This window comes from Rhinatrema bivittatum, chromosome 9 (assembly GCF_901001135.1).
Source record: "Rhinatrema bivittatum chromosome 9, aRhiBiv1.1, whole genome shotgun sequence".
Classification (NCBI taxonomy): domain Eukaryota; kingdom Metazoa; phylum Chordata; class Amphibia; order Gymnophiona; family Rhinatrematidae; genus Rhinatrema; species Rhinatrema bivittatum.
The window spans coordinates 225,660,934-225,685,714 of NC_042623.1; the positions used below are offsets into that span (position 1 = coordinate 225,660,934).

At 46.0% G+C, this 24,781-nt stretch overlaps 1 protein-coding gene across 3 annotated transcripts in view; it reads right to left on the reverse strand.

The window, feature by feature from the left end:
- Positions 1-24,781, reverse strand: part of FAM168B (family with sequence similarity 168 member B) — a 122,963-nt gene that overhangs the window by 42,466 nt on the left and 55,716 nt on the right. For 2 of the 3 annotated variants that reach the window (XM_029617146.1, XM_029617144.1), the window contains exon 3: positions 18,101-18,184. In XM_029617146.1, the coding sequence (XP_029473006.1) occupies positions 18,101-18,184 (84 nt within the window). The remainder of the gene's footprint in view (positions 1-18,100; positions 18,185-24,781) is intronic. The other variant, XM_029617145.1, reaches the window with a different exon arrangement.

The window sequence follows — 24,781 nt, forward strand, 5'->3', positions numbered from 1 at the left end:
TAATAAAGATAAACTGCACTAATTTCTGTATATTAAGGTCTTCCAACCTCCCAGCCATGTTGAGCAACACTTGGCCGGTGGTGAAGGCTGGTTCTATTTGACAAATCGATACCCACAAACTTTTTTCCAGAAATTTTGAATATAGGAGCAATCCCACCATAGGTGCAAATATGTACCCAACTGCAAGCACCCTTTCCAGCATGTCAGAGACCTCTGGAAAAATCCTGTGAAGGTGTGCCGGGCTATAATGCAGTTTTCAATAAGAGGAACCTATCAATCCCCTTCCCATTTCTCGATAGATTTCCCTCCAGCCATCAAGATCAAATTCGCCATCCAGACCTTGCTCCCAGGCCCTAATGTAGTGCGGTTTATCCTTAAGATACAAATTCATGAACATATACAATTTAGATATAACTCGTGAGTTTGTTCGCCCCTCTACAGAGGCCTTCAAAGAAAGGTACCCCTCAGTAAACTGCCAGAAACATTGGAGGCTGATAAGTGCTTAACGAAGGTACACATCTTTCTTTGGCGGAGAGATCATAACGCAGACAAACATCAGGAAAAGCTATGACTCCTTTGGGTCCCCATAAATGTTGTTCTTTCAGTATACCTCTGCTTTTCCATTCAGAAAAAGCTTGTGGCGGTAGTCCTGGTGTAAATGCTGCATTGTGAAAAAGGAAGGTGTTGGTAAAATATGTTCTATTGCCCGTGAATTTCATTCACCATTGACCCCAAATCCGCAAAGAAGCATCTAATGGAGCGGGTATCATCTGCAATTTAAGCCATGTCTTTTTGGGTTGCCAAATAAGCGCTTGTATGGGCATACGTTTTAATCATAGCTTGTTCGAGCTTTATCTATGACTTGGTGATGGGTGTTTTATGCCATTCTATTAATAGCTCTTAAATGGGCTGCAGCATGGTACCATTGCAGGTTAGGAACCCCTAAAGCCACCTTGTAATTTAGTTAAATACAGAATTCTTTTTGATATTTGGGGAGGTTTCCCCTCCAAATAAAATCAGAGAAGCCGTTGTTCACATCGGTCTAACATTGCTGAAGTTACTGTGATAGGGAGAGTTTGAAATAAATGAGGCATGGCAGTATGTTCATCTTTAACGCAGCAATCCTGCCCAACCATGTGTGATACATGTCCCACTCTTCCATCTCTTTATAAATTTTTGTTAGTAGAGGTGTATAATTCAGGTGAAACAGATCCTGGAGGGGGCCTAGATATATCCCTAGGTATTTTATTTTTTGTGATGTCCATTTAAAAGGGTATGCTAGTTTAAGGATTCTAGTTTGCAAAGGAGGAACGGAGATATTAAGGATTTTAGATTTATCCCATTTGATTTTGAAACCAGAAACTGCTACAATCTCTGCTACTTAAAACAAAATGTCATCAGCAAAGAGTGCAAGTTTCGTAGAAAATCTCCCACTTCAATGCCCTTAATCAGAGGGTTATTGTGGATACGAATGGCAAGAGGTTCTAGAAAGACTGCAAATAGAAGAGGGGATAACTGGCACCCCTGTCATGTGCCTCTTTGTACCTTAAATGAGTCAGAGTATCCTCCATTAATTTTAAGAAAAGCTACAGGAGAATCATATAATTTAGTAATCTATTTAACAAAAAAGGATCCAAATGGTGAGATTACTTACCTGATAATCTCGTTTTCCTTAGTGTAGACAGATGGACTCAGAACAAGTGGGTATAGTGTGCTCATGCTAGTACCGCAGCTAGAGAGAAGTTAGAGGAGGGACCCCTGTGAGGCAATTTAATGTTAGTTAATTCCGTGAGGAAAATTCCTGTCAGGAATCTCCACAGAGCTCCTAAACCACGAGGCTACTGCAGCGTGGAAAAAAGAAGACTGAAGGGGGACCCCTACTGGCTGCAGGGTTAGTGCCATGCTGGGCATGCCCAGTAGGGGCCAGTCAAAGTTCTGGAAACTTTGATAGAAGATTTCTGTGATATGGGTGACATCAGGATGGAGCCCAGTGTGAGGACTACCATCCTGCTTGCCTTGTGAGAACCACCATTTCCTCTGACATTGCAGATGGTGCTCAATTTTTCTTATTGTTTTTTTTTTATCTTGGCGCAGTTCACAGAACCACTCTAAATTCGGCTCTTGTGGGTATTTCTGAAGTGGAGGATTGTAGTTTGTTTGTTGGTATGTTAGATATTGCATGTTTCGTTTTGATTGTTTTCGTGTTTGTTTTACTATTGTATATGCTTGTTTTAATTATGAATGTATACTTGGAACCTGCACTGAACATTTTATGGATATTGCAGAATATAAGCATATTAAATTAACAGTTTTCCCCAAATTGCACAGCAGCTATCTATAACTAAACCCTTCCTGTGAATATTTCCCATGAAAAGGTCACAACCTGGTTCAAGCTCCTGATCCGCATGAATGGGAAGGATAAGCTGAGTTTGTGTATGTATACCATCCACATGTATAAATGGATACACTATGCAGTGGGGGACACCAGGTGTCTTCCTTTGATATAGAAGAGCCTAAAAGACTTTACTCCAACATTTCCCAACTACACAATTCACAATTTCTCTGTATATTGCCACCTCAAGGTTTTCACAATGACTTCTGCTTTCATTTGCCACCCTGACATTCATCCCCATCGAGTGAAAAAAGGTCAGGCTAACTGTTGAACCCGACAGGATGGCATAAATTCATGCAATATTTGATCCCCAACTTTAGAATATAGGAATTGGAAATATTCATGGAGAACCTCTCCTCTATTGTAGAACAAATGGCAAATGAGACCAGTCAGGCCTTAGCAGCACTCCAACAGGGCTCCTCCCTTACGGGGGTGCTGATGAGTAGAATGGCTCTAGATATCTTGCTAGCAGAAAATGGGAGTACATTTTAATATTTATATAATCTCCTGTTGTGTATGTGTACACAATTTTCTTCCCAGCCCACCAAAGAGACTCAGTCCCATTCGTCTTTGATATTCATTTTGTGAGCTTGCTTTGCTAGATAAAGGGTAGTAATGAAACACACACGATAATAGGAAAAGATGCAGCATTTCATTACTACCCTCAGAGACCTAAGCAAAACAAGCTCACAAAATGAGCAAAGACAACGAATGGGACTGGAATCTATTTGGTACTGGGTCTTTGGTGGGCTGGGAAAGAAAAATTGCTTACACATTTTTATTATTGTTTTTCTTTTGCTTAACTATTGAATGTATTTCTATGTGCCATAGGACTGTTGCTAGTCTGACAATTATGATGGTTACTTCCTCTCCAGATGTTAAAGAACATGAATTGAAAGAGCTCTCCCTCCATGAAAAGAGCATTCACTTGATGAATATTGATTTATTGTGAAGTGCTTGAAGGTTTGTATAAGTGTTATGAATAGTGATATAGCATGGAAGGTGTAGCTAAACAGTTGTGAAAAATCACACAAGGGGGGGGACGGGGACACTTTGTAGACATTTAGTAGGACCAGTTTGGCCTGTGTATTGTGCTTTTTCTTATCTAGCTATGCACAGTTCCAAGAATTAGCCAAAAGTTGTTTCTGTGAACTGATATAACCTTTTCTACTCAAACAGGAACCTCTTTGCAGCTAATGGTAGAAACTCAGGATTGCACATAGGCATAAAATTTTTATAAGGCCAAAGAATCTGCTGGAAACAAAGCTTTAATTGGTTAGGATCTGAGCTTTGCCTTATATGGAAATATATCATATTTATAAGCAAGCTCCAATTATTAGCTGAATACTAAATGAGAGAGATTACTAACACATAACCTGAAGTGATGTGTGCTTGCTGACAACAGCAGAACTAACCAGCTGAGCTTGCTTTTTCGTCGAAAAGCAGGCTGCATTAGCCATGCTTTCTTGGGCGACATGCTGAAGGCGCAGTTTGGAATCTTCTTCAAGTAGCAGAGCTGTGGCACTCTACTCATGCGTAGCAGTTCCCATGCGAGTCTCCTCAGTCCTTTTCATCCATGTCAGTGCAGATGTGGGTCTTCTCCACCCAGTTTTCAATTTTTTCACATACTGTGATACCCCAAACAGTATTTTTCAGTGCTAAACATGTCAAAGAAAAGTGCTGGGATTCAAATATTGTCAGTGTGGACATATATGCCACTGAAGGGCACAATTATTTGTGCCTCGGCCTGGATCATGACCAGGAAGCCTGCTCCCATTGTGGATGAATGTCTCCAAAAGCCCAGCAAGAGAGCTATGAAGACTGCCAAATTGCACGAGCCTGAGGTAAGATCAACATCTGGCAGTTATGTGCCATCACCGTATACTGCCAGACCCAGAGAAACACTGAAAGGAAAAAACACAGAACTGCGTTGACTGTCGACCTGGGTACCACGTCTACACAGGCTAAACCCGTGGAGCTAAAGGCCACTAAACCTAAGGGCAATGCTTCAGAGTCAAGGTCGAAGTATGCCAAGTCAATGGATGCGTCGTTGGTCCCAACTATGATGCCATAGGGTGAGTCAGCGATACCAAGAAAATCTGAGTCACATAGTCGAGTGCCCAACATGAATCAAAGCCATGCACCTCAGAGCAACACATCACGACGCGAAGCACCTTGCAGCGACACTATGCAGTGAAGCACCATGGAATGACACGCATCACAGCAACACTAGTCAGTCTGACGCACAAAGGTCAGCTCAGGTAGCCTTGTGTGAAGCAACATCGAAACACCCTAAACAGGTGGAAAAGCCAGCTCTAAAACATCTTAAGCCCATCACTTCATCTTATAAGCGTCAGGCTCCCAGCAAGACATCTTCATCCCATGAGCCATCACACAAGTGAAAGTGCAGTGAGCAGAGTGGAAGTGCAATCAATCTTGTAGACATTTTCCCATGAGCCATGGTCCTCACCTGCCAGATTCCCATCAGTGATTTCTTCAGGGTCATCACAGAGCAACATGGAAGTCTGCTCAGGGTTGTTCCAAATCTCAGCTAGGAAACAGTCATACTACCAGGAGTAATATCATCAGGATAGGACCCCAATAGAAGAGCCACCACAATTCAGGCCATTCCACTCCCTGCCAATGGATATCTACAGGGCAGCTGTCCCTCCAAGGCGGCAAGCATTATCTGGGGATTCCCCAATTCTCTACAGGGCTCCCCTGCTGACAGCTCCAGAGTTTCCACACAAAATCCAAACTGGCTATGGCACACATTACATCAATAACAGGCCCGTTTCTCTATGCTACATACCAGGATGCAGCCTCCAGAGTTCAGAAATCACACAGACATGTACTCAGAACCACCATATCCAAGGTCTCCACTCAGGGTGCACAGTCCAGAACCTTCAATACAGGGCATGAATTCTCCAATCATTGTCTATGATCCAAGCACTCCACCCTCCCCTGCATGTGGACCACTCACCATTATCGCTGTCCTAGTCTATGGGACTACCCTCCGATGAACCTCAAGAACCACTGGAACACTCGGCTTATTCCAAGTTCGTAGAGAAAACGGGGAATACACTAAAGATGGAGGTGAGAAAGATGCCAGACTTGCTCAAGGAGGTATTTGTCATCCTAAAGATCTTAGAGGTCCTATCTGAGCCCTTTGCACTACCTTCCCATGTGGTCCTAGACAAAAAACCCCCCAAAAAAAACCACAAATAGATCCTACAAGCAGTATGGGCCGTACCATCCAAATACATACCAACAGCTGCGCCCACAACAACCACCTCCTCTGCAAAGGAGACACCAATGGCAGAGGAGGCCTCAAAAACAGCAGCAGCTGACTCCAGAATCAGGGTTTTTAGAGTCAGCCAGGCCACAGTTACTGATTCCAGTCAGGGGCAGAGTTTCAGCACAGTCCAGGATAACATCGGCTCACTGGGTGTTAAACATTATCTGATTTGGATACCATCTAAATCTCATAACTTTCCCCAATCTCCCTCACTTAGTCCCTCCTGTTCAAGATCTCTCTCACATTACACAATTACAGCAGGGAGCAAGGAAACTTAGCACAGAAAGCCATACATGTTCCACCAGCACTTGCACCCATGGATTCTAATCCCAATACTTCCTCATCCTGAAACAGACGGGATCTTCACTCAATCTTAGACCTCCACCCACTCAACAGAATGTTAATGAAAGAGAAATTCAAGATGGTAACTCAAGTTCATACTGCCCTTAATACAACTGAATGACTGGATGTGCTCACTCGATCTAAATGGAGAAATTACTTACCTGATAATTTTGTTTTCCTTAGTGTAGCCAGATGGACTCAGGACCAGTGGATTACGTGCTCTTCTGCTAGCAGATGGGAGACTGAGTCAGATTTCAAAGCGGAGGTCACCTTAGATATACCCCTGCAGTGACCTCAGCATCCTCCTCGAAAAGCCATTGTGGATATATATCTTGCTTAAACAACTTGATTAAAACTGATTAAAACTTGATTATTCAACTGATTTCAACTGATTTCAAAAACTGGAGACCGCCAGTGTACTCAACCAAGTTAATGCCGACACCAGACTAACTACGGGTGTCTTGAACTAGGAGTAGGCAACGGCTTACCTGTATGTTTAATCTCGAGGTTCGCTTTCCAAGGTCTTCCTTTTCTGGGGGGGGCAGCCGTGGGCGGGATGCCGAGTCCATCTGTCTGCACTACAGAAAACGAAATTATCAGGTAAGTAATTTCTCAGTTTCCTAGCGTGTAGCCAGATGGACTCAGGACCAGTGGGGTGTACAAAAGCTACTCCCGGACAGGGCGGGAGGCTGCCCGTGGCCCACTTAGTACTGCCCTTGCGAAGGTCGCATCTTCTTGGGCCTGGACATCCAGGCGGTAGAACCCAGGTGTGTAGGGAGGACTATGTTGCCGCTCGACAGATCTCGGCTGGCAACAACAGTTTAGCTTCTGCCCAAGATACTGCCTGGGCCCTAGAAGAATGAGCCTTAACCTGTAGGATGTAAGGGCTTTCCTGCCTCTATTCTCAAAGACTCCATTGAGCACACACAAGCTATGGAACACTCACCTAACTTCAATAAAACACCTACTCTCACAACTATCCCTCTCTCAATCTCGGAATCATACATTACATATACGCAGATGATATACAGCTACTGCTACCTATTGTAAACACCATTGAAGAAACACTGAAGCTTGCCAATATGTATCTTGAAATAATCAAACAGCTCTTAAATCAGATGGAACTGGTAATAAACACAGACAAAACAGAATTCGTACACCTTCAACGTAAAAACATACATCATACACAACCAACAATCAATAATATTCAAACCGTTGAGTAAGTATTAAAAGTACAAAATCTGGCAGTGGAACCTGGAAGTGGAGCGTTTGCCTTGGTGAGCCTATTGACCCTTCATGTTTGCCATCGTTCCCTGGTCCTGACGTCACCCTGAGGACCCTCCAACGCCCATAAAATCGGCGTTACTGCGGCGCGCGCGGCTTTGTCCGGCTTCGTCAGGGCTTAGGAGGGCTATAGGAGGACTCCCTTCCATTTCTGCTGCCACAGAGGCCAATTGTTAATCACAGTTAGCTAGACACAGACGAAGCTCCTGATTCAAGCTATTTGAAGGAACCATGCCCTCCAAACGAAAAGGAAAGGTGAGGGTTTATCCCCCTACATCTCTCCCGTCTCCTATACAGCAGGAGATAACTCGATTTATGTTGGCTTCTGCACAAAAATCTCCAGTAGCCAAGGAATCAGCTGACCCAGTACTACAGGGAGGTAGGACTGGCTCCATTGATGAGGCTTCGCTGAGTCCAAACCTGGGCCTTCCACCATTACAGAGGGCAAGTCTAGTATCACCAGGGACATCATTGGAGCAGTTAAGTCCCCTTTCTATTAAGCTTGACTTGGGTACATCAGGGGACAAATATCCAGAGGCAGGAATAGAGCCAGGCCAGTCCAGGGAGCTGGAGGACCTGGCTCATCAGGAATCTGCCACTGGAATGGGTAATCTTCTGCCGGGTGGTGATACCGTGGAGGTGCTGGCGCGCCCTAAGGTGGTAACACTAGAATTGGTATGGGACTTGATGGTAACAATGTCGAACAATATTAAAGGACTGGATAAAAAGATTGACGGTATAGCAGGGAAAAATCTGCAGGATGTAACGGAAATAAAAAATGAGTTAATAAAATCTGAGGAGAGGATTAAAAACCTTGAAGAATTAAGTAAAAAATCTGTGGAATTTCAATATGCGGTTGTAAAAGATAGGGATTGTCTCTCTAGGAGATTAGAGAACTTTGAGAATAATTTAAAGTGCCTGAATTTGCGCCTGCTTAACTTCCCAAGGGTGGTTGGACAGGTTCCAATGGAGATGCTAAAATGTATTGTCTTTTTCAGAGGAGGAATTACCATATATAAGTGTATGTTACTTTTTGCCCAAGAAAAATGACAATATAAATATTTCAGAACAGCCATTTCAAGGAAATCTCACAAATTTCCTAGAGAATTCTGCCGAACAGATTATAGATAGGGGAATATTATTAGTTTCTTTTGTAAATCTTTTTGATTTAAACAAAGTAATGAAGAAATATTTTTCTAAATTTCCAATTACCTTTTATGATAATATAGTAAAAATCTTCCCCGATCTATCTTATTCAACCCAACTTAAGAGAAAAGGTTTTTTAACCCTACGGCAAGAAGTGTTATCTTTGGGATATTCGTTCAATCTACGATTCCCCTGCAAATGTTTATTAAAGAAAGAACAGGATATGTTTATTTTCTTTTTACCAGACCAATTAAAAGAATTTTTGGAACAGAGGAAATTACCTACCTCGTCCCCAATATCTAGTGAATAAGAAAAAAGGGTGCAGAAACTGTGAAATGTGATTAAGGAAAATTAAGATATGATTACTCCCCATTGGATTTCATTGGCCTTTGATTTGTTATTGGTAGAGATCAGATATTACAATTGAATTAAAGCAGTATAAAATTGTATGCTGGAAGTTAAGAAATTTTTGTTTAAATATATAAGAGATATATTTGTATTAATTTTGAAAAATCAATAAAAATATAAATTATAAAAATAAAAGTACAAAATCTAGGAGTAATAATAGACCCTGAGCTAAACTTGAAACATCTCACTGAAAATAAAAGAAGGATATGCGAAACTAATGATCCTGAGAAGACAAACCTCAACACTAAATTTTCTGTATGTGCACATTTTACTCAGGCTGTAGAGCAAAGTCTAGAAACCAGAACAGGAGATACTAAAATAAACAAAGCTGAGGCCTGGATGTGCAACTACATACCTACCCTCTTCAACTCAAAAGGCTTCCATGTGGGTATATATTTGAACGTGTACCCCATTAAAGCTTGCAGCTACTCCACAGGGCTGTTTGCAGTAGGACAGCTTCAACTCTATTTTTTAAAATTTTTTAGATAACAAACCTGAGATCTGCTAATAAGGCTTTACTAACTGTCCCCTCTGTCAAATCAGCACGCCTCACGCAAGTAAGGGAAAGAGCACTGTCGCTGACTGGCCCCGTGCTATGGAACACCATGCCACTCGAAATAAGTTTGCAGAGAAATTTGAAAATATTCAAAACTAATCTGAAAACCTGGCTATTTAAACAAGCCTTTTACAAAGATAAAGATAAGGAGAAAAACTGTTGAATGATAAGGACGCACCAAACTAGAAGTTATTACTTTTAACCTACAAAATACATTTTAATGTTAAATTAAAACCGCAAAATATGTTCCGAACAAATAAGCTTAACCAACAGTTTTTGACACTAAATTGTTCAAGAAAAATCTCGAGACATGGCTATTCCGCAAAGCCTTCCCAACTACAAACACGAACGAACCCCAAACCAGGCCCTAACCCCTGCAGTCAGGAAAAGCACCACCTTCAACTACCCACCTGTAAATTACTATGCTACATGATCTATGCATCATATCACTCATGTTACTGATACACCCTATACCAAATGCTACTTTATTATTCTTACTATTATAATATCCCATTACTGTTGCCAATCGTTCCCTGTACTAAACAAAAGGAAATGCTTGACTTCCTGTACCATTAAGTTGTATGTAAACCAATGTGATATGTAAAACACACACCAGTATATAAAAACAAATAAATGTAAGCTGCCTTGATTACCTTCCTTGATCAGCAAGCTATAGTTGCTCACAAGGCCATTTCGCCTTGATTCTTCCCGCTGTGGAGAACAAACAGGCAGTCTGTTTTGCACACTTGTTCAGATTGTTCCATGTATTGTATCAGGAGTCTGCCGACATTTAGATGGTGAAGAAGGCAGAAGTCTTCAGAGTCCTCATGTTCCTCCGGAGATGGCTTGGATCAAATGAAACTGAGACCACTTTCGGTAGAAGCTGTATTGTTCCAGGAGTGAACCTAAGGAATGGTTCCCGATAGGACAGTGCCTGCAGCTCGGAGATGCTCCGGGCAGAACATATTGCCACCACTAACACAGTCTTCAATATTAAGAGGCATAGTGACAGGCTGCACATTGGTCTGAAGGAAGCCCCCGCTAGAAAGTCTAATACCAAATTGAGCTTCCATAGGGGCACTGGCCACTTCAGGGGTGGTCTAAGTTGCTTCACCCCTTTAAGGAAATGGGCCAAGTCAGGATGCGCCGATAGACTGATTCCGCTCACTTCGGCTCTGAAGCAGGAGAGGGCTGCTACTTGAACCTTGAGGGAGTTGAGACACAACCCTTTCTTCATACCGCCTATAGAAATTCTAGAATCATGGGAATCTTGGCAGTCTGGGGGATACCCCGTGGTCCTTGCACCAGGCTTCGAATATTCTCCAGATCCGTATGTATGCCAGAGATGTTGAGAACTTCTGTGCGCGGAGCACGGTGTCAATCACAGCCTTCGAGTACCCGCACTTCAGGCGAGTCCTCAAGGGCCAGAACGTAAGAGAGAATAGAGACGGATCTTTGTGAAGAATTGGGCCCTGCTGGAGACTGTCCCTGTGTGGAGGTAGGCAGAAGGCTCCCTGCAAGGAGACTTTGCATGTCTGCATACCATGGGCATCTTGGCCAATCCGGGGCCACTAGTAGAACTAGTCCCCTGTGGTGTTCTATCTTGCAGATGATCTTGCCCAGTAGTGGCCAAGGGGGGAAGACATACAGCAAGTCCTGGACGAGGATGTCGATCCCTTGGGAGTGCGGTTCCCATCTTCGACTGAAGAACCTGGGGACTCTGGCATTGAGAGAGGTAGCCAGAAGGTCCATGGTTGGGAGACCCCAGCGATTTACTGTCAGTTGGAATGCTCTGTTAGACAGTGCCCATTCCCCCGGGTCCAGGCTTTCTCTGCTGAGAAAGTCCACTGAGACTGTCTTTTCCTGCAATGTGGGAGGCTGGGATCCCTTGTAGATTTACCTCCGCCCATGCCATGAGAGGGTCTATTTCCAGAGACACCTGTTGGCTTCTGGTTCCTCCCTGGCGGTTGATGTAGGCAACTGTTGTAGCGTTGTCTGACATTACTCTGATCGCTTGCCCTGGGAGCCTGTGGCTGAATCATAGAAACATAGAAACATAGAAATGACGGCAGAAGGAGACCAAATGGCCCATCTAGTCTGCCCCGCAAATTTTCTCTCTCATACTTATCTGTTTCTCTTAGCTCTTGGTTCTATTTCCCTTCCACCCCCACCTTTAATGTAGAGAGCAGTGATGGAGCTGCATCCAAGTGAAATATCTAGCTTGATTAGTTAGGGGTAGAAGCCGCCGCAATAAGCAAGCTGCACCCATGTTTATTTGTTTTACCCAGACTATGTTATACAGCCCTTATTGGTTGATTTTCTTCTCCCATGCCGTTGAAGCAGAGAGCCATGCTGGATGTGCATCGAAAGTGAAGTATCAGGCACATTTGGTTTGGGGTAGTAACCGCCGTAACAAGCCAGCTACTCCCCGCTTTGCGAGTGCGAACCCTCTTTTCTGGATGTGTGAAGTATCAGTTTTTCTTCTCCCCTGCCGTTGAATCAGAGAACGCTAGTCTGACTGCTCGAGCTTCAAGGCGGTTCCATCCCGCCTCTTCCTTTTTCCATGGTCCCTGGGCCATCAGTTCCTGACAGTGGGCTCCCCACCCTCATACGCTTGTGTCTGGTGAGCACAATCCAGTTCAGTGAGGATAGGCTTACTCCCCTGCTCAGGTGGTCCTTCCTGTAGCCACCACTGAAGCTGAGAATGTACCTCTGCTGGTAGTTTGAGGTGAATTGAGTAGTCCTGGGACAGTGGGTTCCAGCATGACAGTAAGGAGTACCTGAGAGGTCACATGTGAGCCCTTGACCATGGAACGACCTCCAGGGTTGCTACCGTGAACCCAAGGATTTGAAGATAGTACCATACCTTGGGGCGTGTACTGATCATTAGTCGTAATTGTTTCATCAGTTTCCTCGAGGGAGAGAGGAAGACCTTATTCTGTTTGGTGTCTAAAGAGGCCCCCAGTTATTCTAGAGACTGCGAGGGCTGTAGACTGCTCTTGACCGTGTTCACGACCCAACCAAGTCCCTGCAGTAGGTTCTTGACTCTGCTGGTCACCTGTAAGCTCTCTTCCGAAGACGTTGCCCTGATCAGCCAGTCATCCAGGTAAGGGTGTACCAAGATCCTTTCCTTCCTCATTGTTGCCGCCACGACCACCATAAATTCTGGAGAATGTTCTGGGGGCAGTTGCTAGTCTGAAGGGTAGCACTCTGAACTGGTAATGGTGTCCCAGTACTGCAAAGCGAAGAAAATGCTGGTGATCTTGATGGACTGGAATGTGAAGATAGGCTTCGGAGAGGTCCAGGGAGGTTAGAAACTCTCCTGGTTGTACTACCATTATTACAGAGCAGAGAGTCTCCATGTGGAAGTGTAGTATCTGCAGATGACAGTTGACGTTCTTGAGATACAAGATAGGTCAAAATGATCCTTCTTTCTTGGGGATGATAAAATAGATGGAATAATGCCCTGTATTTTGTTGGGAAGTAGGAACAAGTTATAACCTTCAGACTGAGTAGTCTGGTTATAGTGGCTTCCACTGCCAGTCTCTTGGTGTGGGAGTGGCAGGATGATATAAATTTGTCTTGAGGGATGCTGTGGAACTCCAGAGAGTAACCTTCTTGAATGATGGTTAGTACCTATTTGTCAGACGTTATCTCGACCCATCGTTGGTAGAAGAGAGAAAGTCGACCCCCTATTTCCTCTTCCTGTGGATGGGTCAGCCCATTCTGATTGGGGAGCACGGTTGGAGCCTGCACCCAGGCCTGTTTCTCTTGGTTTGTCTGTTCCGAAAGGGCTGGGACCTTCCTGAGGGACGAGGTGCCTGGAATTGCTGGTTCCTGTAGGGACAAAAGCATTGAGAGCCTCTGCCCCTAGTTCTGGGGGAGGGGCGATGGGATCTTTTACTCCTGTCCTCTGGTAGCCGAGGCACAGGAGATTCGCCCCACTTGCTGGCTAGCTTCTCCAATTCGCTTCCGAATAAGAGATACTTTAAAGGTCATTCTTGTGAGATTCGTTTTAGAGGTCACATCAGCAGACCAATTCCACAACCATAACTGTCTTCTGGACACCAATACCAAGGCTACTCCTCTGGCTGAGGTATGTACCAGGTCTGAGCTTGCATCCATCAGAAAGTCTGCTGCAGGTTCAATCGTCTCACCAGTATGCATTCCGGAGTTATTTGCCTCTCGAGAGGAGCAAGCAGGAACATGTCACCAGTGCGCAGCAGGAGGCAATCTGCAGTGTCATTGCTGTTGCATCGAAGGCCTGCTTAAGAATGGATTCTATTAGTCTATCCTAAGTATCCTTCAATGCAGTCCCTCCCTCAACGGGAATGGTTGTTCACTTTGAGACAGCATAGAACATGGCGTCCACTTTTGGGACACAGGCATTCCTTGGTTGCTGGTTCCAGAGGGTACAAGGTTTCCAAGGCCCAACCCTCCTTTAAAGCTGGCCTCCGGGGCGTCCCGCTCCAGGTCAATCAGTTCCTGGATGGCTTCCATCATAAGGAAGTAGCATGAGGCCTTACGAAGAGATAACCAAGATGGTGTTCTTCGTTGGTTCTGCCATAGGGTCTGTGCCTGGGATACCCAGAGTCTTGGAAACCAGGACTGGTAATTCATCCCTGTGGAAGAAGCGAAATATGGTTCCAAGCCTGGAGGGGATTTCTCCTTCCTCCAGACAGCCACCATCATCTGAGGTGTCCGGGTCCCTGTCAGGGAAATTCTTGGTTAGGCGAGGCATGTCTCGAGGCATCCAAGCAAGGCCGAGAGGATCTTGTGCTTCCAGCAGGGGTTGAACTCTGTTCGCAGCCGGGGCTGATTGATCCTGAACAAAGGCTTGCAGCCCCTGGAAAAATTCTGTCCCGGAGAAGGTCCCTGGGTCCATGCTATTCCCATCCTTCACCGCCGCGCTCGGATGCGCACCCGCTGCCTTTCAGCCACTCTAGAGGCTAAGTCCACACCGGGAGCCGGCTACCGAACCAAGGGATGTAAAACATGTATCTCTGTGGGATATCTGAGATCACCTCGAATTCTGAACGGGGGGGGGGGGGGGGGGAGGGACCCTTAGGTATCACCATAGGAGAGTGGGGCTCGATCCCCTTTAAGGTAAAAGTTTTCTTTGCTGTAATTTCCTAACTGTGCTAGTGTGTGGGGTAGTGTCTGCATCTGCTAGGAGACAGATACTGGGGAGTTGAGGTCACTGCAGGGGTATATCTAGGGTGACGTCAGCTTTGAAGTCTGACTGTCTCCCATCTGCTAGGAGAAGAGCACATAACCCACTGGTCCTGAGTGCATCTGGCTACATGCTAGGAAACGGTTTCGTAATCAAACTATCAGAAGTCAGTCCTTCAACCAACTTGTTCCATATAGTTGGTTAGAGCCACCATAGATTCCACTTCCATGAGAGCATTTCTTCCCAGACAGGCATCGACCTTTGCAACTACTAACTCTTCAACTAACACACTGCACCAGATTGAGGGTGCGCAAGCATCTCACCCTGCTCAGTCACATGGTGGCAGCCACCCATGTGGTGTCACTAATCAGACTACGAATGAGAAGACTGCAATGAGGCCTAAAGGCATAATGGTTACAACGAAGTCAACAGATGTCTACTACAGTGACACTAATGAAGGACTTGCATTAGTGGCTAAACCCCTGAGAACATGCCCTCACTGATTCTTACGAGCAACACCTCCACCCAAGGTTGGGGAGCACACTTGCTACATTACCAATCTCAGGGACAATGAACAGCTCAAGAATCCAATTACCAAATCAACCTTTTAGAGCTCAGAGTGATTTGCAATGCACTATTAGTATTCAAGTATTTTCTGAGCGGGAAAACAGTAATGATCCACACGGACAATCAGGTCGTCATGTTTTACATAAACAAGCACAATGCAAAGCTGCAGAGGTTCTGCACCACTTCTGCCCAGCCCAAAAAGAGAATCGCAAGACACGTTTCTCCTGTCATGATCCATAGAAGTGCTATACGCTTTTCCTCCAATTCTATTCATTGCTCAAATGGTACAAAAGTGCTTGCGAGGCAGGGAGGACATGATTCTCATAGCACTGGCATGGTTGCCCGATCTGCTCCTCCATCCACTTCAATCCCTTCATCTAATGGCATGGATATTAAGTGTCAAGTTTTAACACCATTACTACACCCACAGCATACACAAGTGCTCCTTTCCTCTCGGAAACTTTCCACACGTCACAACTACACCTTTAAGTGGAGACGTTACACAGAATGGTGCAAAATGTATTCAGTAGACCCTCTTGATTGTACACCAGAGCTCCTGTGTGTACCATCTATCCCACACAGATGGATTAGCCATGCATACCTGCCCACCTTCCTGGCAGTCTCTAAGATAACTAGAATCTCTGAAAATGACTGAGAAGACCCGAGCAGGAGATCTGCATGGGAACTGCCACGCATGAGCAGAGTGCCACAACTCTGCTACTTGAAGATTCTGAACTGTGCTGTAAGGATGACATCACCCAAGAAAGCAATGCAAATCCTATCTACGGAAAACAGTTTACAGTAAGCAAGCTTGCTTTTTTTCTTTGCAAGTTATTTTAATAAAAAAGCTTATCAAATTCAGTAGGTGTGGTTTTATTGTCAGATAACACTGTCAGATGGTTGGCAGAGCTCGATGGAGCTCCCCCAGATTTGGTCAATTTTTCAAAAGAGGTATGATAAATGTGATTATGAAATATAAACTTGCAGTTGCTCTGTGTCAGTGAGGTGGGAGACAAAAGGCAGAGTGAGCAAAATCCAATATTGATCATGTCTGTTGAGAGAACTAGAATTATATAATATACCCAGTTATGTGCACAGTTTAAAAATTCACACGTGGGGCAGGTGATGTTTTCAGTGGGTAAGGAAACCATGTCATTGGCCATGATTTCTCTGGAGACTGTCTTTGGCTCTAATCCAGCTCAGGACAGATAGCTGCAGCAGGCAGTGAGGGAAAGAGGAAAGAGTGGGAGCTGGATCAGGAGGGCACTAAAAAAAGAGACTGGACTGCACCTGGGTGAGGTGGGGTATAGACAAGGCATGAGAGCAGGTCAAGGAAGAAATGCAATATGCATTTCTCCTGTTCCTTCTCACACAAACCTCCAAAAACTAGGGGCAGGAGTACATAAGCAAGTGCATCTCATCCTTAGCAATTAAATCCTAAAGGAATTTTTCAAATCATGGTATGTGCTTAACTGAAAGCACATTACAGTGAAAATGCTGATCCATGAAAATCTTTTGAAAATTTTCATAAAATACATTTTTAAAATGGCCATTGATTTAGGGACAACTTGAAGTGGGATTCTAAATGAAAAAGGAATAAGACTGCCGAGTTTGCTAACAGGATAGGCAAAAGAGTAGCATATTTTTTCATCCACTTTTCAACAGATTATAAAAGATGGTAACTGAAGTGAAATGGTTGGAAAATACTTTGGCACCAAACTGTCAGCTTATCTAACTTTCCTTTGCTTTCATTCAGACATTGCTCATCAATTCTTCTGGTCAAGGGTAAAGGCCCAAAGAGGTATAGACATTCTGGAAGTTACTGTGTTACTCAGCAGATAGCATCATCCATTTGCCTTGATTGTGCATGGTTTTCCCCAAACGAGTTGCTTAGCAAACATAAGATGTTAAACAGAAGTGGAAAAGCATGCTCCAGAACAAACTTGCTAACTTCATGAGGCAGCTTTGATCCAATGAGCAGGGCTGACAGTCAATGTAAAAAAAAAAAATGACTTTTTGTATCGGGGTACAGGTCTCCTTGGTGCACTCAAACCTGTTGTGCAGGCTGAGTGAGTCTCAAGGATCCTTCTATTCAATTCTCTCTCAAGGGTCTCTGAAGGCAACACTGAAGTGAATCCTGGATAGCCAGGGAGAAAGTACCAATAGCAGATTTTATTTAGATTTATATTTGCTTTTTGCACTTTCAGTGCTTCAGAGTGGATTACATTCAGGTACTGTAGGTATTTCCCTACCCCCAGAGGGCTTACAATCTAAGTTTGCACCCTGAGGCAATGGAGGGTAAAGTCACCTGCCTAAGGTCACAAGGAGCAACAGCAGGACTCAAACCCTGGCCTCCTGGTTCATAGCCTACTGCTCTAACCACTAGGCTACTCCTCCACTCCTTCAGAATGGATCCTTCAGAGGCAGTTTCTCATTTCCTTCTCAAAGGTGCTTTGTCTCAATTACCTTTACACATACATCCCTTCTAATTTTTCACCCCTGTTTTTCCTTTACTTTTCCTCTAGTTTCACTCTTTACATCCCTTCCCAGTCCCTTCCAATATTCCCTCTAATTTGACAAGTTGTGTGCAAAATTTCTTTTGCAACTTTTTATAAGCTGAGCTCAAATTTGTGCACTACAAGCCAAGTGTGCCTGAGCAAGTTCAATGCAAATATTAGGATTTCAAAAAAGTGTTAAATTGTTTTAATGAAAAGGGAGTGTGCGTGGTAGGGGTTGTGGAACAATGACCTGGTAAGACAGAAATGGCAGCCAGCAGAGGAGTGGTACAGAGAGAGAAATTTGGGAGTGAGGTTGAAAGGGAAGAATACAGTAGTCAAGAGAAATCATTGGGTTAGCTTAAATATCAATGGGAGAGGAAATATGTTATTTTCTAAACTGAGTCAAAAAAGAAGGCAGAGGGCAAAGTTCACATACCTGTCTGGAAAGCAGGATTTGCTCCAGCATATATGTTGGGAGAATAGGCTGGCGCAGCTGCTGCATAACCCAATGGAAAACCTGCTGAAGTTGGGAAAGAGAAAAAAACCCCTCAGTTACCTATATAATTGATTTGCAATGCAAAGAACAAAAAAAATTTGCAGTGGCCCTCACTCAAAAAGCAACACAGAAGAAGCAGATAAGGCCTACCCAATTTCCTTCCTGGTGCAATACCACAGACCAGTTGATCTCTGGCTTTCCCTTCTTTAATATTACCAATCCTCGGTGCCTATTGCAGACTTCTGAATTTCATTACTGTTTTTGTCTCCATTATCTTCACTAGAAGGCTACTCCATGTATCACCTTTTCTGTGAAGAAATTTTCTAATGTTACTCCTGAATTTATCCCATTGGTGCCTCCAAAATGATCTGTTCACTTTCCTCATTAAAAAATAACCCACGTGCTAACCAGCTTGTAGGCAATAGCGCTGATCGCATGTAAATTGCATGTTTAATGAGAAGATTAGCTAATATTCCTGATCCAATATTGCACTCCAAAAGTAGTGTCCATAACGAGTTGTGTAAAATTTTGCACTTACCCTGTCCCAGGCGTTAGTATGGTGGCGCTATTGGTAGCAGATGTATTGGGAAAGCTTTGTGTGATTCCTACTATATCGAATGGATTTTCTGCACATTTTTGTCCTGCTGACCTCTCATGCGTATGAAAGCAAGAATAAGGAATACCAGGCGAAGGAGAATGACTGCACAGACGAACGAAAGATCAGAGGCATCCAGCTCCTACAGGAGCTAATTGTGGCTGAGGAAAGGCATCTATTTTCACCCTGGGCACCAGCAGGACCAGGATCAGGCGGATGAGGCCTGGCTAGCCCTCAGGGTGAGCTTTAATGCCCGGGCATCCTACCCGAGAGAAGTTGGGAGGTGGGGAAGATAATAGGGTCCATATTCCTAGAGGCCCCCCCTGCAGATTTTGGGATGTCAATATTGCCAGAAGAAAATTATTCCTTACCTGCTAATTTTCGTTCCTGTAGTACCATGGATCATTCCAGACGGTGGGTTATGTTCCCTGTCCAGCAGATGGAGTTAGAACCAAAAATTCCCAGGGGAGGACCTATATAGCCACGCCTCCCTTGCCTCAATCCTCAGTAACTGGACTAGCAAAGCCAAGACGAGAAGAGACAGAACCAGAGGGATCAATTAATCTCAAATAGAGAAAAAAAAACAGCTGTGACAGCAAGTAACTTATACTCAAAAAACTGTAACTGAGAACTTGCAAACAGCACTGTGTTCAAAGACACAGCTCGCAATAACTAGAGATACAGAGTGAAAATATTGTGAAGACAGGAAAGCAGGGATGGCCCACAAAGAACCCCCAAAACCAGGGAGGGGTCTGGAATGATCCATGGTACTACAGGAACGAAAATTAGCAGGTAAGGAATAATTTTCTTTTCCCTGTACGTACCAGGATCATTCCAGACGGTGGGATGTACCAAAGCTTCCCCATCATGGGTGGGTCGCGGACAGCCCTGCCCGTATGACCCTGTCTCCAAGCTGACCGTGAGACGGCACGCGAATGTCTAGACGATAATGTCTTGCGAAAGTGTGGAGAGACTTCCATGTGGCCGCCCTACAAATTTCTTGAGAAGAAACTGCAGAACTTTCCGCCCACGACGTCGCTTGAGCGCGTAGAGAATGCGCCTTAACAGCTAAAGGTGGAGACTTACCCACTCCGATGTATGCGGCTATAATCTCTCCTTTCAGCCAACGAGCAATTGATTGTTTGGATGCCATGCAACCCTTCCTGGGTCCCGACCAAAGGACAAACAAATGATCGGAGAGTCGAAATTCATTAGTGACCTCCAAATAATGTATCAAAGAACGTCGGACATCCAACCAACACAGGTCAGAAGAATCAGAGGATACAAATGACGGAAGCTCTATCGATTGGTTGAGATGGAAAAGTCGAGACCACCTTCGGCAGAAAAGATGGAACTGTCCGCAGGGATACTCCCCCTGGCGTGAAATGAAGGTATGGCTCCTGACATGATAGAACTTGTAGTTCAGAGATCCGACGTGCTGAGCTGATCGCCACCAGGAAAATGGTCTTAAGGGTGACATCCTTGAGTGTGGCCGAACTCAGAGGCTCAAAAGGCGGTGCACATAGAGCCCGGAGTACCAAATTGAGATTCCATGAAGGACAAGGCGGTCTAATGGGAGGTTTCAAGTGTTTTACCCCCTTTAGAAAACGTAGAATATCCGGATGTGAGGCCAGGAGCTCCCTGTCATTACTCCATAGGAAAGCTCCCAAAGCCGCTACCTGAACACGAAGAGAATTATAGGCCAGGCCCAAATCCAGACTCACCTGTAGGAAGGAAAGCACATGCGCTACTGAGGCCTGAGTTGGCAGAATAGTCTTTGACTCACACCATTCCTCAAAAACCTTCCATACTCTGACATAGGTAACGGACGTGGAAGTCTTCCTAGCTTTCAGGAGCGTCGAGATGACAGACTCTGGATATCCGCGCCTTCTTAATTGGCGCCTCTCAAAAGCCAGGCCGCAAGACAAAAGCAATCTGCCTTCTGAAAAATATTGGCCCTTGGCGAAGGAGACGTGATAGGTGACTGAGTCGAAGCGGGCCTTCCACTGCCAGATTGAGAAGATCTGCAAACCATGGACGTCGAGGCCACTCTGGCGCAACTAGGATCACCAGACCTTGATACGTCTCTATCCGTCAGATGACCTTGCCCACTAGAGGCCACGGAGGAAAGACATACAGAAGACACTGTCGAGGCCAGGGAGGAACTAGTGCGTCGACTCCTTCCGCGCCATGCTCTCGCCTGCGGCTGAAGAAACGGGCGGCCTTTGCATTTGTCGTGGTTGCCATTAGATCCACATGGGGTATCCCCCAACGCTGTATTATCCTCCGCATTGCGTCTTCTGAGAGTTCCCACTCTTCTGGATTCAGGTGTTGCCGGCTGAGAAAATCTGCCTGCACGTTGTCCACGCCCGCTATGTGCGAAGCCGCTAGACACTGCAAGTGTAGCTCCGCCCACACCATCATGTCGTCGGTCTCCAAGGAGACTAGATGGCTTCTGGTGTCCCCTTGGCGATTGATATACGCCACGGTGGTCGCATTGTCCGAGAGAATCCGAACCGCTCGACTGCGTACCAGTGGGTAAAACCCCTGCAGCGCTAGAAGGACTGCCCTGGTCTCCAGCCGATTGATGGGTCAAGTGGACTGATCTACCGTCCATCGGCCTTGGAGAGACCTGTCTTGACAAACCGCCCCCAGCCGGTGAGGCTGGCATCCGTGGTGACGACCACCCAATTCAGATTCTGCAGAGACACTCCCTGAGCTAATCGTTGAGGGTCCAGCCACCACTGTAGACTGCTCAAGACAACACTCGGAATGGGCAGCTCTGCCTGAAAATCTCTCGACACCGGGTTCCATCACGAAAGTAGGGACCTCTGGAGAGGTCGGAGATGAGCGAAGGCCCACGGTACCAAATAGATGGTTGAAGCCATGGTTCCCAGTTCCTGAAGATAGTCCCATGCCGTGGGAGTGACGAGAGCCATAAAAACCGGTTACTTGAGCGCGTAGAGCCCGAGCTCTGTCCGGGTGCAGAAACACCTTGGCCTGGTTGGCGTAGAAGTGTGCTCCCAGAAAATCCAGCGATTGGGACGGTATCAGTTTGCTCTTTGAGAAATTGACGATCCATCCCAGAGATTGAAGAAGCTGTACCACTCTGTCGACAGCACGGTAGCCCTGCGCCCTCGACTTCGCTCGAATGAGCCAGTCGTCTAGATAGAGTATCCTAGTACATCCCTCCCTGCGGAGCGCCGCCGCTACCACCACCACCATGATCTTGGTGAAGACTCGCGGAGCCGTCGCCAGACCAAAGGGGAGAGCACGAAACTGAAAATGTTGCCCCAAAATCTTGAAGCATAAGAAGCGCTGATGATGGTGATGGATCGGGATGTGAAGGTATGCTTCTGTAAGGTCCAACGAGGCCAAGAATTCTCCCGGATGCACAGCTGCTAACACTGACTGGAGCGTTTCCATATGAAAACGAGGAACTCTGAGACACTTGTTGACCGACTTGAGATCCAGGATAGGTCGAAACGTGCCCTCCTTTTTGGGAACCACAAAGTAGACCGAATAATGTCCTCTTCCCAGTTCGGAGGCCGCTACCGGGACTATCGCCCCCAGCTGTAGCAGACGATCGAGAGTCTGTCGAACTGCTAATTGTTTGAGGCGGGAACCGCAAGGAGAAAACAGAAAACGGTCTCGGGGTTCGTGTACAAAATCTAATACGTAGCCTTGACTTAAGATGTCTAGCACCCATTGATCCGACGTAATTTGGACCCACTCTTTGTAGAAGAGAGTAAGGCGACCCCCCAGGTGGGGGATCCCCTCGTGGGACCCTCTGGCATCATTGTGAAGCTTTTGAGGAGACACCTGCCCCTTGAGTATCCTTACCGTGGCGGCGTCCACGAAAGGACCGGTTCCAGGTGTGTGATCGTGTAGAAGGCGCTCGAGGTGTTTGCTGTCTGGCAGGACGCGATCTCAGTTGATTCCGGTACCTGTTCATGGAGGAATAAAAAGATCTAGAAGAACGTGGACGATCTTCTGGTAGCTTGTGCACCGCATTCTCATTAAGAGATTTGATGATCTGATCCAAATATAGAAATGACGGCAGAAGAAGACCAAACGGCCCATCAAGTCTGCCCAGCAAGCTACGCACTTTATCCATTTTTTTCCCCTTTTTTTTCTCTCCCACCTGTTACTATTGGCTTCCAGTACCCTCCAGCCCTAATTCCCCTCCACCCCACCACCAATTTAGAGAGCAGCGCCGTATCTGCATTCAAGTGAATGTTCCCCAAACAGGCATCTGCCCTTGAAAGGAAGAGAACTCAGGCGCGTCTTGGACGAAGCATCTGCCGCCCAGTTGCGAAGCCACAAAAGACGGCGAGCGGACACCGCCGCCACCATGGATCGAGCGAGAACCCTTAACAGATCATAAAAAGCATCAGCTCCATAGGCAACCACCGCTTCAAGTCTATCAGCCTGAATAGTCTCTGCCTGTGGCAAAGATTGGGATGTGAGAAGCTGCTGTACCCAATGCAGAGCTGCTCGCTGTGCTAGGGAACTGCATATAGCAGCCCTCATCCCCAACGCTGAGACCTCGAAGATACGCTTATTTATTTATTTATTTTTAATTTTTATAGACCGAAGTTCTTGTAAGAACTACAAATCACTCCGGTTTACATAAAACGATGAACTGCCCAAAAGAGAAAGGGGCTTTACATGGAGCCATAGAACCGTTGGAACAATATAACCCATGACATATTAAGGCTACAATACAAATACAATAAAAGTTGCGATGAACTTTTGGTACACATCGCAAGCTTGAGGTACACCTCGAGCTTGCGATCCTGGACATCCTTCAACACCGTCCCACCCGTGACCGGGATGGTGGTATGCTTCGTGACTGCGGATATCGCCAGTATCCCACTCCCTTGAAATCAATTGCAAGATATTGTGATGCGTGGGAAAAGCTTTCGCTAGGGGTCGCAAGCCCGCTAGCAGAGGGTCCCCTTTCTTAATCTTCGGATCCTGAGCCACAGGATCCGGAGGAGGGTCAATGTCCATTTCCGGCAGGATGTGGGGAATGAGATCATCCAACTCCGCTGCTTGAAAAATGTGGAGAACCCTCGGGTCGACACCCTCTACCTGGGCCGCCAGGGAGGGATCATCCGCATCTGGGTCCTGCCATGAATCCCCCGACGGTTGCTGCAGCGGTGTAGGGACCACGGGAGGGGGCCGAGCGGACCCCGCACCCCCTGTGGGCAAAGAAGCCTTCCCTAAGGGAGGCCCACCGTTGAAAGCTGGGTCAAGCAAGTCAGTTTGGGAGGAGGGGGACCCCAATTTCCAAGATTCGGATCCCTGCTCTGTAAAAATGCCTTGTGCATTAAAACGACGAATTCTGGTGAAAAAGCAGGAAGTGCTGATGAAGGGCCCCCCGAGGTGTCGTCCCCTTGCCTGCCCTGGTCCGTTGCGCTCAGAAACCCCATACTGTGAGAGGAAACCTGGAGCGGAGCGTCGACGTCCTCCTCAGAGAGAGCTGCCTCCGAGTCAGCTACAAAATGGCTGCCGTTCCCACGCTGAGGGGAAACGGGGCATGCCGCTTCCTGCCGGCGCGATCCTACTCTCCTCCAAGCTGCCCACCAGGTAAGCTATACTCCCCCTCAGGAAAAGCCGAAGAAAATCCCTCCGAGGGCTGCGGCGCGCAGCAACAACTGAAGCGGCGAAGCAATAGAGCTATCCGGCCTCCGGACCCCTCACCGTCCCCAAGGGACTGTCTGGGAAAGCGCCGTCCCGACGGTAAGCAGCTCCGGGGAATGTGTCGTCGCAGAGCTGCAGGGCGGGACTCCAATCACTCCCCGAAGGGGAGGAAGGGAAAAGTACAAACTCCGGGGCTAGGGGGGGGCGGTCGGCACTACCAACTTCACCTCTCACAAATTCCTGTTCCTCCCAACGACTGTAAATAAAATAAAAACAAACACTTACCACACTGTAGCCGGGCAAGGAAGAGGAAAAACAAAGAGAAAAATAAAGTGACAGGCAAAAAACACAGCCTGTCAGCAAGTTCCTGACTGGAA